At 50.2% G+C, this 15,707-nt stretch overlaps 1 protein-coding gene across 3 annotated transcripts; it reads left to right on the forward strand.

Moving 5' to 3' along the window:
• Nucleotides 1-749: 749 nt before the first annotated feature.
• On the forward strand, nt 750-8,814 carry C1QL2 (complement C1q like 2). 3 transcript variants are annotated; one of them, XM_044438267.1, is made up of 3 exons: nt 750-1,102; nt 1,178-1,445; nt 7,211-8,814. In XM_044438267.1, the coding sequence occupies exons 1-3, from the start codon at nt 750-752 to the stop codon at nt 7,388-7,390; spliced, it is 801 nt and encodes a 266-aa protein (XP_044294202.1). In that variant the 3' UTR covers nt 7,391-8,814. The 3 variants fall into 3 exon arrangements, with proteins under 3 accessions (XP_044294202.1, XP_044294203.1, XP_044294201.1); XM_044438268.1 differs by having other exon boundaries at nt 750-1,099; XM_044438266.1 differs by having other exon boundaries at nt 750-1,445.
• The last annotated feature ends 6,893 nt before the right edge of the window (nt 8,815-15,707 follow it).

Here is a 15,707-nt window from a genome sequence, read left to right on the forward strand (position 1 = left end):
GGAGGGGGGCGGGGAGCCCCCGCTGAGCGGGCGGGGGGGCGCGGGGCAGAAAGCGGAGCCACACGCTCGGGGCGCCCCGCCGCTGCTCGTGGGCTCGGCGCTGGCCGCGCGTGCTCGGGGCGAAGCGAAGGATGTTCGAGGGGGCGCGCGAGGGAGCGAGCCCGCGCGCGTGAGAACTGCCCGCAGCCCCTCGGGAGAGGGGCGGAGAGGCAGGAGGAGGAGGAGGGACAGGGAAGGAGAGGGCGGCGGACTTGGACGGAGAGGGAGGAGGGGGCGGGGAGGAGGCTGCCTGATAGCGCCCTTGGTCTCTTCTACGTCAGGCTCGTCCGGGGACTCCCCTCCTCCAAAGGGATGGACGCTTCGTCCCCTCCTTCCCCTCTTCCTCTTCCTCGTGCTCGTGCTCGTGCTCCGGCTGCTGCTCCACTTCTCCCTTTGCCGCGCTGCGATGCCAACATGAAGGGCATCAGCGGAGACGGAGGCAGCCGCCCGCGGGAGGAGGGTCCCTGAAGAGCGGGTCGGGGCAGGAGGGGGCCCTCGCTTGCCTCGGGCTGGGGGCTGGCTGGCTGGCTCGTCGGCCGGCCGCGCTGATCTCCTTTTCCCTGCCCCCTACCCCCACCCCCTCACAGGCAGGCTCGCCGTCGAGAGAAGTCACCATTACTTCGCCCAGCAAGGAAGACCTGTTGGCGCTCGCTGCCCGGCTCTGGCAGAGGAGGCGGCGGCTGGTGGCCGCCGTCGGGATCGCCGTGGCCATGGGCCTCATCCTGCTCATCGCTGTGCCCATCCTGGTGCAGGCGCCGTCCAAGAGCCAGGCGCACTACGAGATGATGGGCACCTGCCGCATGATCTGCGACCCCTACAGCTCCAGCAGCGCCGCCGGCCCGGCCAGCCGGCCCGGAGGCACCACTGCCGCCCTGGAAGCCATGCAGGAGCTGAGCGCCAACCCGCCGCCGCCGCCGCCGCCCTTCATCCAGGGCCCCAAGGGCGATCCCGGGCGCCCGGGCAAGCCGGGACCACGAGGCCCTCCTGGGGAGCCGGGCCCTCCGGGTCCTCGAGGGCCACCGGGTGAGCGGGGCGACTCGGGCAAGCCGGGACTGCCGGGGCTGTCGGTGCCTGGGATCGGGCCCCCCGCCTTCGCCACGGCGGCCGGGGGAGTGGGCTCGGGGCTGGGCAGCAGCAGCCCCCCGCCCGGAGGGGAGGTGACGGGCGCGATGAGCGCCGCCTTCAGCGGGCCCAAGATCGCCTTCTACGTGGGCCTGAAAAGCCCCCACGAAGGGTACGAGGTGCTCAAATTCGACGACGTGGTGACCAACCTGGGCAACCACTACGACCCCACCACGGGCAAGTTCACCTGCCAGGTGCGCGGCATCTACTTCTTCACCTACCACATCCTCATGCGCGGCGGCGACGGCACCAGCATGTGGGCGGACCTCTGCAAGAACGGGCAGGTGGGTGCGGCGGGGCCTCGCGCGGGCGGAGGCCGCGGTTGGGGGCGCGGGGCGCGGCGGGGGCAGGGGCAGCGCGCCGGCGGGGAGCCCAGCGCGCCTCCGGGGGAAAGGCGCTTGCGGCGCGGGTGCCCGTGTGCGTGCGGAGAGGCGCGGGGCGGAGGCAGCGGGGACCTCGCAGCACCGGAGCGCCTCAGCCCCGGCATCGTGAGCGTGACTGGACGGGGAAACAGGCACCCACGAAACTTCCTCCCCAAGTTTTTGCCGCAAAGAGACTGACTCGAAAGAGCTGAAGCTCAGAGAATTCTGCCAAAGGGGTACCGAAAGTCTGGTCTGCACCCGCCTGTTCCTGGCTGGATGGCTGCAGCGCCATCCCAGAGCAAAGAACAGAAAGAAAGTTGGGTGGGGAGAGGGGAAAGAGAACTTGCCTCTTGCTCGCTCTCATTCTCAACTCCGGCGCAATGGTTTTCAGCCTGGCGTCAGCTATGAGTAATCAGAATCAAGCCATGCGCCTCCCTGGATGTGAGAGTGAGCCCTTGAGATCGCTCAGCCTGAAGAGATGCTCCTGAGCTTAGATCGGAAATTGGAGTTCTCAGATCCAAAATCTCTCAAGATCTGACCCTGATGGGGTTCCGAAATTGAAGGATTTAGCTGAAGAGGAGTTTAGACTGAGAGTTCCTGGAGAGAAGTGAGAGAGGCAGCTGCTCATTAGAGAACCGAGGTGTTGTGTGTGTGTGTGTGTGCGTGCGCGCACGCAGGGGCTTCAGCAGAAAACAGGAGAATCAGCTCAGGACCCCCACCTTGCTCCTGCCCTTCACCAGTTTCCTCTTTCAGGAATTGATGGCGTGGTCACGGTGGCTGGTGCATCCCTCAGGAGACCTTGACCAATCGCAACTGCTTTCCCCTTCCATTACGTCGTTCTATTTCAACCAGACCCCGTCCTTGGTCACCACTTTACCACCTCTCTTTGTCCCCTTATTAACTGATGAATGGGCTCATAGGATGGGGCACCATGCAGTGTCTCAGGATTCTCCGCTAGGCTCCAGTTCCTGAGTTCTTCTGTGCTCCACACTGTCATCTTTAGGGGAGAAGCTGTCTGTGCAGGTCCTTGCTAACAAGGGATGCTGCCATCAAGACATTTCCCCCTCAGGTGTTTTGATTTCAGGAAGATCACAGTGGCTTTGTTCCAAATGAACTCATGAATGCACTTACGGGAACTCTAAGGAACACTGAAGATGGGTTAAGGGGTTCAGAATCTTGTGATTCTGTGTCTTGTGATCCTTCCCAGTAAGACCTCGTAAGGGGAGACTTCAAGACACCTTGAATCAGATCCCTGAGACCAAGAAAATAACTTCTTTTCAAATGTCCAACAACAGCGACAATTATTATGGCAAAGAGACATTTGAAACCCTTTATATAGGCTGAAAGCACCCTGGAGGGAATTGGAGCAGAGAAATGGTAGATACTGGAAGGGTCAAGAACCGCCTTACCCCAGCATCCTCATCCCAAATTGCCTTCTCCCATAATGTCTTCTCTTGAGGAACAAGGGGTGTGGACATATGTGCTGAGGATCAGTCATAATATGTATGTAATAAGTTTGCTTAGCCTGATATCCTTCAGATATTAGGGATCACAACTCCCATCACCTTCTGCCAACATGGGAAATAGTCATGGTTAGTTGGAATTACAGTCTTTAATATGTGGAAGTTATGAGGCTAGAGAAGGCTGAGTTAAGTCCTCAGGAAGTCATCTTTATTTTGATGCTGGTGGAATGTGGGTCTATAGGGACTTCTTGTTCAAATGGAAGGAACGTCATACATGAATTTAATCTACATGGGGAATTTTGTGTCCCTGGGCTTCTTCCTCCGGTTCATGCTTTCATCTAGGCCCTACCCTTGACCTGCTGAGACCTCCTTCCGACGGTTTAAGATCTCCTGACTAAGTGCTCTGCTCACCAATTGCAGCATTTTACTTTTGTCAAAGAACCCATTCTGAGGGGCATCTTCACGGCCAGGAAAGGTCTTCTCAAAAGGAATTGGATGGGCTGAACATGAGACTTCACCTGAAAGTTTTTCTTCTTGTTAGGAACAGAAGCTGGATGGCCTCTGGCCAGGGGTTTGGTAATAGCCTTGTTGGGGAGTTAGACCTGATGATCTTTGAAGTTCCTTCCAGCTGTACGATCCTGAGGAGTTTCAAAGCCTATACATCATGAAGTAGATACCTCATGTAAAGTTATATTCATGAATTTATGGTATGACAGGCTGCCCTCTTTACTACCTGAGGGGCCCCTTCTCAGATGGGAACCTGGGTTTATTCTCTCCTCCAGTTGCACCTAAGGGAGCACTTCTCTTGCAGGCCTCACTCACAGCAGCAGGAAGAGACAGACTCTTGAATTGTTTAGCAGCCGCACTCACAACTGAAATGCTGATCCCAAGATGTCAGGACTGATCATGTGTCTGACACGGTGGTTCATTTCTAGATGATTTGGGCATCTGTTAAATGGCCAGCAAAGAGAAACACAATGGGCAGGCCTTTTGGCCGACAGTCTCACCCTAGATGCAATCCTTTATTTATTGAGCAGGTACACCCTGAAGACTGTCAACCGAGGGCCACAAAGCTTTGCACGGACACTCTAAGATGTCCCTCCTTAGATGGAGGGCTGGGCCCCAGAGGATTGAAGAAAAGGTGGCAGTATCCGCTAGGAAGGCAGGGAACACCATGCTTCTCTCATCCTTAGTTCAAGGTATGCTATGGCCTGGCAGAACTCACCAGCCTCCCTGGCACCCTCTAGATGCGTTGGACAGTGACTCCCATCATCCCCACTCAGCATGGCCAATGGGAGCTGCAGTCCAATGTGTCTGAGGGATGCCAAGTTTGGGGTGGATGCACTAAGACAAATAAAACAGATGCTTTTTGTCTAGGATTTTCAAATGAAAGTCTGAGGTCAGTGGTTTCACCCATGGACCAAAGCTAGTATATTTTTGTTTCCAGTAGCTGGGACTTCTTTCTGTTCTTATAGTCAAACTATGGAATTGGCTGCCACAAGATCTAATGATAGAGGCCAATGTGGATGGTTCTGAAGGGGATTAGACAAATTCAGAGAGGAGAAAACTATCAGTAGCTACTAATCAGGATGACTAAATGCTCCTTCCAGTTACAGTTTGCTGGAGGAATCAGGCAGCTACCCATCAGCATCTAGTAGGCCGATGAGGAAACGGAATATTGTATCCTCTGATCTGGCATGGTTCTTTTTATGTTCTTATAGCATTATGTACCTCATACTTCTCCATGGGCATCTCTGTCCAGCACACACTGCCCCTGAGGATCCTAATTCTGATGCCTCTGGGGCCTCCTCTGGGCCACTCCGGTGGCTTTTACTCTTAGTCTGTGGCCTCCTCCTTCTTGGTGAAGAAGTTTCCCTCCCATTCTTTTTCTGTTTTTCCTCCTTGTGATCACCTCCTTTTGGTGAGTAGGGTTCCATTTGCTGAATTGGAAGAGATTGCGGGGGGTGGTTTCATCTGATGAACCTCAGTATGATGGGAAGGGACTTGCATGCAAGATACTTGCATGATCCAGGACAAGAAAAACCACCAGCCTTGTTTTTTACAGTGCAGGGGACGGAAAATAGAAGGTGTACAGTCCCTCCTGCTCATCTGTATCCCAGGGCCTTCAAAACCTGTGATGACCACACTCCTCTTTTGATGGGCAGCTTTTTCCACAGCACCATGGAGAGCTTGCTAGAAGCAATTAAAAAAAATCATAAGAGTTGTGTGGGCTGCAGTGAATCCAATGAGCACAGCCCATTCTCAAAATTTTATGCTTCTCACTTGCTCCCAGGTGTGTGAGTGTGTTGATCATGGGAAGGCCATAGATTTGAATGGTCTCTGTGGAGAGCTAAGGTCCAGGGAAACACAGCCACCCCTGCCCTCTTGTGGACGTAACATGGGCTGTGGGCGTGTCCCTCTCTGCTCTGCTTATTTGCTTAGACACTTGCTTTCTGGGCTGGAAATGGAGCTCCTCTTTTGAAAAGTGTCCTCTTCTCACTGTTGAGCCCCCCACGTGAGCAAGTGTAGGGCCCATAAGGGAGTTGGGCGTAGGTGGCTCATTTTCTGGGAAGGAAAATAAGGTGGGGGAGAAATGCAAAGGACACAAAACTGAGGGAAATGGAACATGAATGAAGAAGAAGCATTAAAAGCAAGGAGGAGGGAGAAGGGTTAAAGGAGAGGGGAACAGAAAGGTGAGTGGTGACCAATGCACATAGCTGCTTTGCTTAGCATACTGATTACTCTGATAACATGTTTGAGCTCGTAACAACGCTGTGAAGAAGATCCACGTAACTGCTTCACCTCAGTACCACTGCCTTCAAGAGATCTATGGGCTCATTGCAAAAGGACTGTAAACAGTTCTGCTAAGAGTTCTAAGAAAAGAAGCCTAGCTAAGCACTTTTCCAGGAACTGCAGATCCGAAGGCAAAGCACACTCTGGACCCATCTGCTGGACAGAAGGCTAAGGGATGCTGGCTTTGTAGGAGTGTGTTTCATTTTATGATTACAATTCATTGTAAGCTTCATTCAGGATCATTTGACCAAGAGGCAGGTTATAAACCTTCAAAATTCTTCTTTCAAAATGACTGACTGACTGGGAATTTTGGGAGTGAGGCAGGGGGAAGGAGAAGGAATGTGGAAAAGACCAAGAAAAAGTGATGAGAAAAGGCTGAATGGCAGAGGAGGAAACCATGTAAGGTATCAAGAAAGGCCAAAGGAGATTGGCTGGGAGATAGCCACTGTGGTGGTGATGGAGGAGGAGGAGGAGCAGGTTGGGATGGGGGGGTGGGTGGGAAGCGTGGCGGCGGAACTAAGTGCCAGTGAGGTGAAGAAATATTCCTTCTTCCAAGGCTTGAACAAGCAGGTTGAATGGGCCGCTGTCTGTGAGGATTTGAGTGGGAAGAATATTTCCCGTGAAGGAGGTTGAAATAGGTGTCTTGTACTGTCATGGTCAATGTTCTCATCCTTCATACTGATGAAAGGGAAAGGGAAAGGAAAGGGAAGGAGGGGGTAGTGCAAAGAATAGTAAAGGCAAGGTGAGAGAATAAGGAAGTAGGAAAAATGGAACCATCCTTGTGAATTACAAGAGCAGATTAGTAAAGAAGACCTGCTCAGAAGACTAGATTCGGGAGTGGAAATGAAAGCAGGTTAAGATGTGGTTAAAAGCGGAAAAGGAGCCTGGGATTGGGCAAATGACTTCCATCCATGCAGAATCTCAAGCCTGGAGGCTGGCTCTGCTTCTCTGGGTCTCTGTCTGGCCCTCTGTTGGGGGGAAGGGTAAAAAGCTGGGGAAGCACCAAGCATGGTCTTCCTTTGACTTTGTCCAAGTGGAGGAAGGAATGTCCAGTTTCGCTTGAAACTCCACCAGGAGAAATTGGGGTGGTACTTAGAAGGAAAAGGGAAGGCTGATGGAGATATGGTAGGACTGTAGCACTCTGGGCATCAAGGGCAAGAGTTTGATTTTTATTCATTGTATGTATGCTGGCATCTATCTCCTCCCCCCACTGGACGCAAGAAGGTGGAAATCCTGGCTTGCCAATCATTAGACAAAGGCTGGCCATCTGCTGAATGTGAGCAGAGGGCCCTGTGCTTCCTGGGGAGTCTGTGTGGGGTGCGGGGCTGGGGGACGGAGAGAGTCGGAGCAGAGGAAGATGGTGTGCGGGCAGCGCACGGAGATGGCAAGGAACTGAACCCATCTCCCCTTTTGGCATGCTGTGCGTTGCAGGTGCGAGCCAGTGCCATTGCCCAGGATGCAGACCAGAACTACGACTATGCCAGCAACAGCGTAGTGCTGCACCTGGACTCGGGCGATGAAGTGTATGTGAAACTGGATGGAGGCAAGGCCCACGGGGGCAACAACAATAAGTACAGCACTTTCTCCGGCTTTCTCTTGTACCCTGATTGACAGAGCCAGGCGTGCACGGTGGGGCCTGCCCGTCGCCTCGTCCCTGCCACACGTGTCCCTGGGCACCCGCTCTTCAGGTCACCTTAAGTTTCATTTGGGGGAAAAACGGCTGTATGTTAACTTTGATTGCTGTTCGAAAGAGAGACAAGCAGCTTCTTCCTTCCAGCATATATCTTCTTCTTCTGTGTCCTGTTATTTGTTGCACACTATGAGACAAGTAGGTCTAAGAGTGTTTACCAGTTCATTGGCACTGTGAATTGATCCATTCATTTTGTGCACATTTAAAATCGTGGAGTTCAATCCACATGGCCTCTGGCGGAAAAGGCCATCTGGCACTGATGGAATGGTGGTTGTACAATTATCCACATAAAGCCCCTTGATCCAGGGTATGGACCGAAGGAGGTGCTTTTCCCCCCTTACAGAAACAGTATCTGCTTTGCCTGTGTCGCCTAGTCATGAGAATGTGTAACCCCCTTGAGTAGTCTCACTGGAAAGAACAGCGCCGAGATGCCAGTCTGTTAGATCAAAACATTGCGCCTCATGCAAACTCAGGCTATTGAGCCACCTGTACAATCAAGACAACTCAAACTCTGCTCTCCGTGATCACAGGTAGTCTTGCTGAAATCCCATTCTGGTGGGAATGTTTTCGTGATTAGATCTTCAGCGCGCTATGAGCAAATCAGGGGTCCTCATTTGTTTTCATGGGGTACATGCTTTCCTTTGCTTAAGCAAGCAGTTGAAAACAAGATGGGTAGGATCCAGGTTAGTTTGCAGTCAGAACCTTTGAAATCTATAGAACTTCCATTAGCCATGATTAACTGAATTCCCACTGATTTGGATTTGCCTGCTTCGAAGATGACTAAATCTACATCGTACGCAATGTCTATCAGCATCCCCAACTACCTTCTTTGCAGCGCAAGGCTATGCATGTCTACTCAGAAGTAAGTTCAATGGAAGTGAATGGGGCTTACTCTGGGGTAAATGTGTATAGGATTGCAGCCTTAATCAATGGGCACAACAGTCATCTATTTCAGACAAACATGGTCCATTATGAGCATATGAAAGATTCCATAGCAAAAACCATGACACACAAAATGAAATGGATGAATCCTGGCACTTTATTTCTCTTTATATATGTACGATCATTGCTTTTACTAACAGTCTGGAGAATAAGACGGAGTTGTTGTGACACCGCATTGGCTGTTCCAATGCTGCTTTGTATGTTGGGGATTTGTGTATAGCCATTTTGAATTATGTTCTATAAATATTATATATAATAAATCTTACGTCTTTATTTCTCCCATCCACCCTTGTGCAATGGAATACATGTGTGGGTGGTGATGTTAAAAAGTTCAGTCGCCTGTCTTTAAAGCAAATGAATGAGCAAAAGGAAAAAGAAATACCATATTAAATTATCTTTTTTGACAATAGTTTTCTTCTGTGTCTCTCTTCTGATGTTGCGTAGGGGAAGGGAGAATGGCTGGAAGACGGGCAGAGGGGCTAAGGCGGGGCAGAGAGCCTCTTTCAGCCAGGGGCAGAATTCCATTTCGGAGCCATTCTCAGGAGCCCCGGTCTACTGGTGGGCAGGGCCAAAATACTTCTAGCTGCCAGTAAATCACCCTTTTGGTGTGGGGGAAAACAAGGTTCAGAGGCCCTTGTTTTACATGAGCAGCCTGTACTGAAAGCAGGAAGAAATAGAAGAAAGGGCTGTGGCCACCCAGGGAACGCCAGGGGGCCTGATTTGGGCCCTGGACATGAGGTTCTGCGCCCCTGCTTTGCAGTATTATGCTTGCATCATGGTTCCCAGTCCGTGTGCTCCGTGTGTTGCTCTGGGCAGCCCCTTCTTTTTCTTTGCTGGCTGCACTGGGCACTGCTTGGGCCACACGGGCCCAGTGGGTGGCAGGATCAGTTCATGGAAGATGAGGAGGAGGATGGGTGGACCCTGTCCTCTGAGTTCATGAGTGGCTGCTCTAGCTCAGGATGGGCAACTTGCATGCTTTCGAGATCTGTCTGGACTGCAGCTCCCATGAGCTCTTGCTTCCTGATGAAGGGTGAGGTGAATTTCCATTCAGCAACAAATGGAGGCTGGTCAGCTGTGTTTATCCTACCGTTTTCTCTCTTTCAAAGAAGCCAAGGTGGCGTGCACAATCCATATCCTCCTCATTTTATCCTCAAAACAATCTTGCGAGGTAGGTTAGCCTTAGCGCAAATGACTAGCTCAGATGGATCCAGTGAGCTTCATGGCTGAGTGGGAACTACAGCTCAGGGCTCCAAGTTCCAGCCCAGAAATCTAACTGCTCTACCTCCCTGGTTGTCTGGCTAAACAGTTCTTGCTGCAGCTTGGACAAAAGGACCAAGTGGTAGAATGCAATATTTGGAATTCATGAGTGCAAGTCTAGGGTTTGTTTTCTTTTCTCTTGAAGAAAAGGCAAATGACTGTCCCATCTAAAGAGATTTGATATCTGATTTCTATCTCTCCATTTTTCTAGTTTGCAGTATAGCAATGCAATATGGGGAACTGGAATGGCAATTGATGCCCTCTTCCCCATTACAAAGGGAAAATCACACCTTTCCCATGCAATCTGAGTGCACTAAACAGGGCTTACAGTTCGTGCTGCTCATCCTTAGAAATCATCTCTTGGCGTGACCTGCTATGTTAGCACAAACACTGAGAAATTACACATGTTATAGTTTCCTACAAAGAAAAGAAAAGAGAAAAGAAAAGAGCACAAAGGACACAATCCACCACAGTATTCTGTCAACATTAATGGCATTAATTTTTAGCAGTTGTATTTTTCACTTGTGTACATGCATACAGAGAGGCACAGATAAGGGACATGTTTCACAAAGAATTTAAGGTTCACCATGGGCATAATTGCTTGCTTGCTTGCTTGCTTCCTTCCTAAGTTAGGTTTAAGGTAGTGGTTGCACCTTCTTCTCTGGGAAGGTAGCACTCATGTCTGCGCACACCGGCCTCCTGCTGCCTGGCAGCCCAGCACATCTGGAAGACATCCAGTTAGCGAAGGCTGGTGTGCACTTCACAGGAAGGTGGTGGTGGGGAATAAAAGAGAGAGACGCTGGCATTGTTTGACTGGTTTCACTGAACGAGAAGAAAAGCCACGCTATCACCAGTAGCAAGGCTAGGGCACCATACATCGTTCCCCACTCTTCACAAAACCCTGTGAAGGGGACTAGTGAGGGTGACTAAACCAAAGCCACCCAATGGGCTTCATGACTGAGTGGGATTTGATCCTGGCTCTTCTCAGTCCCAGTCTCTACTTATACCAAATCCAGGCCCTCAAACACCCCTGCCAGGGCCCTTCGCCTCCTGTCCCTCCTCCACTAGACTTCTTCCCCAGGTCTCTCCAGCCAGTCTTCTGTGCAACACAACGAACAATGTGCAAGGAGTGTGCAGTTGTTCTTTGTTTGGAGTGTATGTCCGGGGAGGTCCAGGAGTTTTTCTCAAGGTGGTATCAAGGAGTTGGGGGGCATTACGTCTCTTTCAGACCCTGCTATCTCGTTGTTCAAACTCCAATATCTTTTCTTCTTGGCTTAATTGCACTTGTGAGTGTTCCAATGCGACACTGATGCCCAAATGCTGAGATCATGCCTGTGGCCTTCCTGGGCCAAGCAGCCCCCCCAACCTCTTACCATACCATGATGTTGAGTTTTTAAAAAAGTTTCTTTTTGTTGGCAGTTTGTTATTCATCCAGTTTTTGTTCTCTGCTTGACGGGATACACAAGTTTTGTGCTGTGTTAGACACAGACCTAGTGAATGGCTTTTCTGATCATTTCAGAGGGAATTTGCCGGCATGCCTTTGGAAAACCTGTGTTCTAATGCAATTATGTCTGCAGGAATGTCCTCCATTATCATCTGAAGACAAGGATTTAGGTGTGCTGTGAGACCCTCAGTCAGAAACACTCCTCTTCCCCTTAGTCAGCATTTAATGCTTCCAAGAGGAGTTTCACATAAGTTGAAATATGAAATACTGCACACTAGTTGGGCCTTGAAAATGTACTATTTTTTTCTAATAGTGTGAACTTTGTTTAGAACTTTGTGAACTTTATATACATATGGTATATAACATGAGAGGTGGGGGTTTACTGCCCATGCCTGGAAGCAAGATTTTTAAAAAATGCAACAACCATCATTATGGCAATCTGTTAGCCTTCTTTTGAGGACTATTTCTCCTTTGATTTAAAAACGTTTAACACTGCAGAAGTGCACGACTGACTGTTTTTTGTTTTTGTTTTGAAAACAATGGATGGATACTACTTCTCAGACTGAGCTTAGCCCCCACATGTTTTACCTCAGGGCAGAATAACAAACTTCTGGGATTTAACTGAAGTGAGTGTGAAAAGAAAAATCAAATTAAAACAAATAAAAGGAGCATGGAAAGACTTTTCTGCAACCATTTTTTGTTATTTGAAATTGTCTAAGAAAGAAAGAAAGAAAGAAAGAAAGATTGATTGGTTCTGGCAAGGGGTGGGGGATGTAATAAAAGATGGGGTGTGTGCTAAGGGGCAGAGCCACCAGCAAGAGCGTATCACAGGTGTGGCACTGTGTGGCATCCGCCAGATTGGTGGCTGATGCTGCAGAGTCCAGATCTCAGACTTTCTGACCACTGGCCATGTGAGCTGGGCCTGACGGAAGCTGAAGTGCCCAATACCTCACCCAGTGGGAGACGACTGCTCGAGGGTGAGGATGCATCACTTCCGCTGTAGCAACTCACTGTCCTGCTGTGGTGATGCATACTTCTTATGCGGCTCTGCTTGCTAAGCTCATAGCGTGGCGATGGAAGGAGATGACTCAGACATGGGAAAGTGGGGGGCAAGCCTGACAGTAGCCCTGCGGTGGGCATCCGAAGGCCCTTGTGTCAGCTCACAGAGCTTTCGTCACTCCAATTATACCCCCCTCTCTCTTATCAAATGGGGCGTTTCAGGCTGGCTGAAATAGAGCTGGGTGGCTTCCCCCAATTTCTGTGTCTAGGAAACCCCACCTTTCTGACTATGCACCAAATGTGGCTTCATGAAGGCAGCTTGATAGCATTGGACCCTCTACTCCAAGGTGAAAAGCTCAGCTGGACACCTTCTTTTTGCTATTTGCTGCCCAGCATTTCAGAACACTGATGCACAATTATTTGCCTGCTGTCACTTTTTGTCCTGGCAAACACTTACTTGCACACTACTGCCATTTGCAACCCGATCCCTGAATGTGGAAAATGAAAGCTTCCGTATCAGCAGAACTGGAGCTGGAGTGGCCAACCTGGAGAAGAAAAGGTTAAGGGGAGAGATGGGAGTAGTTTCCAATATCTGAAACATTACCAGGAAGAAGATAGAGCAGATTTGTTCCCGGCTGCACCAGAGGACAAGATTAGAACCAATGGCTGGTAGCTTCAAGGAAATGATTTTTAGCCAAAAGCGAAAACTCCTAACAGCCTGGGCTGTTCAGAATTGGCAGTACTTGCAGGTATTTAAGCAAAAGCTGGATGGGCATCTGCCAGAGATGCGGTTAGGTGCCTTCTGCACTGCAGAGCCTGCACTGACTAGGGGGTTGGACTAGATGATCTCAGGGTGACTCTGTCATAACCTTCCATGCTCACAAACACAATGACTTAGCAAAGTTCCCATCCTGGGACTTTTATTGAAGGATGGTATTAAAAAGCCTTAAATGAATGAATGAATAAATAACTCATATGAATTGTCAGCCTCCACACGGGAAATGTTACACAGGGATTAATTACCCAAATGCACCCACAAACAGAGTCAGTGCATATGTAATGGCTTAAATAAACAAAACTATACACACATTATCTTGCCACTGTTTGCCCCTTTTTGGACCACCCATGTATATTCCGTCATGCGGCTGGAGAAATCCCTCTGTCTCTGGAGGATGAAGGCTTGTGGTGTGAACACCCATCCTACTCTTGCCCCTATTACACAGGTAGAAACTATTTCATGGTTTCTAAAACATGCAAAACTTGTTAAAAGAATGAGATAAAATAAGTGTGTGTACACCATAACAAAGAGGATTTCTCTGAAGCCATATTCCATTCTTTTAAAATGTCATCTGTCCCAGACACAGTGAAGGGAAATGCAGTTCATCGACTTGGTATTAAACAGACTGACAAGAATACACATTTTAATTTCCCTCTCAATAAGTGTGAGTAGAGAAAAGACCAACTTAGTTGGGAGTGGTGCTTCAGATGGCAAATATGAGGCACGGACAGGGTTCGCTTTATTCAGGGTTTTGTGTTACTGTGCAAGATTCCTCTCATTTTCATAAACAGAGAACTGATGCAAGGAAGATGTCCAGGAATGTCCAGTGAGTTTTTCACTTCCAGACACAGACTTGAGGCCAAGCCTCCTGGGTCAGAAACCCTCACATTCTCTCTCTTCTTGGTTGTCAAAGACCCATGGAAAGATTGCACCGTGTCTGTGGAATTTGTTCCATTTGCTGGGGCTATGTATAGAAGCTGGGGATAGTTTTTTCCCGGGATGAGTTTACAAACTTCAAGAGAACTTTATGCATATGGGAATTTTCTCATATTCCAGGTAAAAACATCGGATGCCCAAATGCCTGGCTAATCGTATCATCTAATCTACTCCTAAGTGAGAGAAGAATTGGTTTCTGGTCCCATTGGGGTCTTTTCCTGATTGCTCTAACAAAACCAGGTTGTTGATAGATTTTCTGTTCCTATGATAGTTCGGGGCTGTACAGATTGCTTTGTACTGCCCTTTGCTATGCATGCTCTCTCCTTAAGGACATGATATGCAAAGGGGGAGACATCACTCCTTGACCCACTCCTTCGACTGGAACCCAGTGAATTTTCTCTGGTAGGAGGAGATGGATGCAATGCTTTCCACCGGCAGTATATGCCAGGCTATTTAACAATCCCTCTATATCTCATCAGTTGCAGTATCTTCAGAATATGGTGGCACACCAAGGTTTTAGAGACCCCAAATGAAGCATAATTGCCACGGATGCACAATCCCCACCAGGTTTCTAATCCTTTCTGACTTATTCCTCTCCTTCTTGTGACAAGATGGAGCTTAGGCACAAAGCCCTCAGTTTAAATTTCAAAAAATTAAAATTGACATGCGGCAGCATTACCGGGAGCCAGGAGGAATTCTAAGGAGGCGCTTTGCACGTCGCTTTATCCTTCTGCATTAAGGAGCAATTTGTACTTCTAACAAAAGCCCCTGCCGTTCCCCCTTGGCAAAAGGGCAATGAAGATACCTTGCAAGGGAATTGCTGTTCACAATACTTAAACAAATTTGAATCTTAGATTCTCAAATCTGTATTCCCCGGCGGAGCCTGTGCCTTGCAATTCAAATGCATGGCTGGCGGTAAGTGCCTGCCAAGGTGTCAGCGGTTAAGCGGATGATGGATTGATGAGGCAATGGGAAGACACAGGCTAGCGATGGCACTTTGCCCCGACAGTGATCTATGTATCTGCACATTATCAATGTCAGAAGGAGGCTTGAACCACCTTCACCAGATGTCTCATTTTCAACTTATCGCCCATGTACTAATTATCCGCCTGGCTTGCACCCCGGGAAAGAAAGAGCGAGCCTCGTTGCCCCCCCAGCCGCCGTGTGCGCGATCGATCGGGCGGCTCCGCGTGGCTCCCCGCTTTCTTTGCGGAAGCCCCCGGGGTCCACAGCGGGCGGCTCGCGGTCGGGGCTCTTCGACACCTGCCGAACCGGCAACTGCAGCCGCGCAGCCGCCAGTTTATGCCCACACGCTCCCTCCGCCTCCCCTCCCCGGGTGTCCCTCTAAAACGCCTTCGCCCGGACAAGCGGTGCCGCTCTGCGTGCGTGCGCATGCGTGCTTTCGCGCGAAGGAGCAACAGTGCAGGGGAGGGCGGGAGGGCAGAGGGGTCTGATTATAAAGTTATGGCGAAGGAGAGCACGCCGGCGATTCCTGCCCTCCCCCTGCACGCAGGATTCAGGGCTGGCCCCACCTGGGCAGAGGAAAGCGGCTGGCATGTGCGTGCAGAGCAACGGCTCGGGGCTGGGGAAGGAGCTGCCCGCGGGACGCAGACCTCCCTGCATCCCCCTGAGCTCGCCTGCTGCCCTCGGAAGCCGTGGGTGCCGCTCTCCCGTCAGCGGAGCAGAAGTGCATTTCAGCTTCTGGAGCAGCTGGCTTTTGGGTGTGGGGCTGCCATCGTGTCAGGCAGCAACGTGTTTTCCAGAGCACTTCAGAAATCAACACCCAAGCCTGCTTTGTGTCTCTGATTTAGAAGATACAGCTTCCTTATTTCCGAATCACAACCATAAAAACAGCAGTTTTTGAAAATTAAGCTCAACAGCC

This window comes from Varanus komodoensis, unplaced genomic scaffold (assembly GCF_004798865.1).
Source record: "Varanus komodoensis strain SLA01 unplaced genomic scaffold, ASM479886v1 scaffold32, whole genome shotgun sequence".
Taxonomy (NCBI): Eukaryota; Metazoa; Chordata; class Lepidosauria; order Squamata; family Varanidae; genus Varanus; species Varanus komodoensis.